At 45.4% G+C, this 3,346-nt stretch overlaps 1 protein-coding gene across 2 annotated transcripts in view; it reads left to right on the top strand.

The window, feature by feature from the left end:
• Window positions 1-3,346, top strand: part of VPS54 (vacuolar protein sorting 54 homolog (S. cerevisiae)) — a 42,694-nt gene that overhangs the window by 38,596 nt on the left and 752 nt on the right. For both annotated transcript variants that reach the window (XM_009993437.1, XM_009993438.1), the window contains exon 22: window positions 1,728-1,822. In XM_009993437.1, the coding sequence (XP_009991739.1) occupies window positions 1,728-1,822 (95 nt within the window). The remainder of the gene's footprint in view (window positions 1-1,727; window positions 1,823-3,346) is intronic.

Here is a 3,346-nt window from a genome sequence, read left to right as displayed (position 1 = left end):
TTTTTTCGGGGGGGGGGGGGGAAAGTCTTTTCTGAGTCTTTGCAAACCCACACGTTAGAGGGGTAGGCAGCAGTCATGCAGACAGCTCAGTCTGAACTGAAGTAAGTGTTTGGATGTGCAGGGAGAATGATGAGATGCAAAAAGAACTGTCTGATTCCAGCATTTTGAGCTGAATTTTAATGTCTAGAGAGGTGAATCTTCAATTCAGGAATTAATGCTGAAATACTACACAAATGCAACACTTTGGGCTCAAGCACAGTCCTTTTAGGTAATTCTTCTGTAATGCTGCTCAAACTTAGTGCCTTCTGAAGGTCTCTAAATGTTATGCAGCCAAATTGTACCAGATGTGCATTTTGAGTGTTTTCCTGCAGCTATTATCATAGAATCATCAAGGTTGGAAAAGACCTTAAAGATCATCAAGTCCAACCATCACCCTGCACCCCCGTGACCACTAAACCACCTCCCGAAGTGCCACGTCTACCCATTTTTTAACACCCTCCAGGGGTGGTGCCTCCACCACCTCCCTGGGCAGCCTGTTCCAATGCCTCACGACTCTTTCTGTGAAGAAATTTTTCCTAATATCCAATCTGAGCCTCCCCTGGCACACCTTGACCCCATTTCCTCTTGTCTATCATTAGTCACGGGGGAGAAGAGGCCAAGACCCACCTCAACACAACCTCCTCTCAGCAAGATGTAGAGGGCAATGAGGTCTCCCCTCAGCCTCTTCTTCTCCAGGCTGAACAGACCCAGCTCCTTCAGCTTCTCCTCAGGAGATGTGTTCTCCAGACCCCTAATCAGCCCAGTTGCCCTTCTCTGCACCCTCTCCAGCACCTCCATGTCCTTCCTATCCTGTGGTGCCCAGAACTGCGCACAGTACTTGAGGTGCAGCCTCACCAAGGCTGAGTACAGGGGCAGGATCACCTCCCTGGTCCTGCTGGTCACACTATTCCTGATGCAGGCCAGGATGCCATCTGGCTGTCAACCAGCACCCCCAGGTCCCTCTCTGCTGGGCAGCTCCGGCCACTGCTCCCCAAGCCTGTAGCGCTTCCAGGGGTTGTTGTGGCCCAAGTGCAGGACCCGACATTTGGCCTTATTGAAACTCATACCATTGGCGTTGGCCCATCAATCCAGCGTGTCCAGATCCCTCTGCAGAGCCTCCCTGTCCTCAAGCAGATCAGCACTCCCACCCAGCTTAGTGTCCTGTGCAAACTTACTGAAGGTGCACTTGATCCCCTCATCCAGATCATCAATACAGATGTTGCTACTGCATAGATGCAAATCTAGGGACAGGAAGGACTTACCCAGCTACTGAATACACTAAGTTGTAGTTTCTGTTTTGCATTGAGTTAAATGGTCCTGTCAAACATTCTTTCATGCTTTCTGCTGGAAAAAAGACTTCAGGTGGTTATACACAGGACAGAAATTTGTTCTCTTCTAGCCTTACTACAAGTTGCTAGATGCTTCAGACAACAGTGAAGAAAAATTGATGCTCCAAGGAACATGTCCTCTAATTGCAACATGTAGCAAATAAGTGAGGGTGTATACTGTCCTGTATGTTACATATTTTATGTAGCCAGAAGTATTAGGAGGTTGAACGACTGGCAGAAGGAAAAAATCACCTAAATTGCCAAAACAAAACCAAAGTTTAGTGTTTGCAGTGTATTTTGTCTCTGTAGGCAGTGATGCAAGGGGATGGTTCCTTACTCTGGTTCTGTGATTTCTCCTAGATGTTGTTTTTACGAATTAATGCAAGCTACAAACTTCACCTGAAGAGGCAGCTGGCCCACCTAAACGTAGTCAATGATGGAGGACCTCTGAATGGGTATGTTCAGGCACTTCCTTTATTGCTTAATTCAAATACAAATAAGCAGGCTTTGCCTCCTGGAAGTAAGTTGTGATTGCAGAATGCAGCCATGCTCTGTGTTTTAGCATGTCCCATTTGGAGCTTCCTTGCAGTAAAGGACATGACCTCTGCCTTTCCATAATAATTAGGAATGTAGTCAGCTTGGTAATAGAATGGGAAATAGAATGGGGAGCATTGTCCTACTGGAAACCTACTGTAGGTTTCCTCAGTTTGTGGATTGCTTTTTCTCCTTTCGTGTGACAGCAGTAGCCACAGTTTAATTTGCAAGAATTGCATGATTCATGAAGCAGTTTTGAAACAGGGATGATGAGTCATGGCGTTAGCAAAGTAAAAATAGGAAAAAAAGGTATTTCATCTGTGCAATGGGCAGCTTCTGTACAGAAAATGTTTTTACAGCAGAACTAGATCTGAAAGAGATTACACTCCCAGGGTTTTTCCCCTTTCGCGCCCCAGCCCAACCTTCCATCATCAAACAGGTCAGTGGTACCTCTCCTGGGAGGGTGTGACTGGCATCAACACACTTCCTAGGAAAGCGTGCAGCCTCTTGCAGGCTGAATCCTATTGTAACTTGGATTGTTCCCTGAAACAACAGGTTTTATAATTGTTCCTAATGACCTGGAGGTGTTTATTTGCAGTGTAGTAAGGGTAAAATTCAGCGGGCCTAGACACGTGTAAAAAAGCATTGCCTAGGGTTGAAGAAGCCCAAGATTGAAGTTCATTAATGTTTCAAATGTTGCCAGATTGAAGGAGAGTGTTATTCCTGTCCAATTTATTCTTCCTGCTCAAGCTTATTGATTCATCCTTATACTCTGTGAAAAGAGTTTATCTGAGATACTTTGCTGTACTTGTGGTGCATTCACAAGAGAAAATCCAGTTGCCTTTGGTCTTTCCTAAGGTGTTTCCAAGCCAGCAGGTGTACTGAAGAGCAGTAAGGCTGCAGCAGCCCCAGCTGAACATGAGCAGCCAGTGTGTTCAGGAGTGTTTCCCACTGTGGTTTCAAGTCCTGGCAGTGTGCTGTGCTATTCCTGCTCTTTTGGTTTTGTTTGATGCTTAGGGTTGGATGGTGTAAATGGAGGGCTGAGGCAGGTGTTCATGGTGACGTTTTGATGGTGTATCTCCCAGCACCATCATCCTTACTGCCAGAAGGGTCTCTCAGCTGCAGCTCCAACTCTGTTTCTTTCACGACAGCTATAGTGAAAATCCAGGTCTGTGGATTCTGGTTAATTTTTTACTATGAAAACACAACTTTTGTGCCTCCATCTTGCCGCTTTCTAACTGGAAACACCATGATGATGTTCTGTCATCCCTTGATATGTTTCAACACTGTGTGAGGGATTTTATCTCTCTATAAACTGTTACAAGCAAGAGTGCTGCTTGGTAGCTTTTACATGAACCTTCCAGAATACAGAACCTAATGTTGTAATAATTAATATTCTGAGTTGCAAGAGAATCAGGGGTTTAAGACTAGGTAAGAGTGGGATT

The sequence above is a fragment of the Chaetura pelagica genome, unplaced genomic scaffold (assembly GCF_000747805.2).
Source record: "Chaetura pelagica isolate M959 unplaced genomic scaffold, ChaPel_1.0 scaffold472, whole genome shotgun sequence".
Taxonomy (NCBI): domain Eukaryota; kingdom Metazoa; phylum Chordata; class Aves; order Apodiformes; family Apodidae; genus Chaetura; species Chaetura pelagica.
Note: the sequence above shows the minus strand (reverse complement) of the source record. Positions and strands in the feature narration are given on the sequence as shown.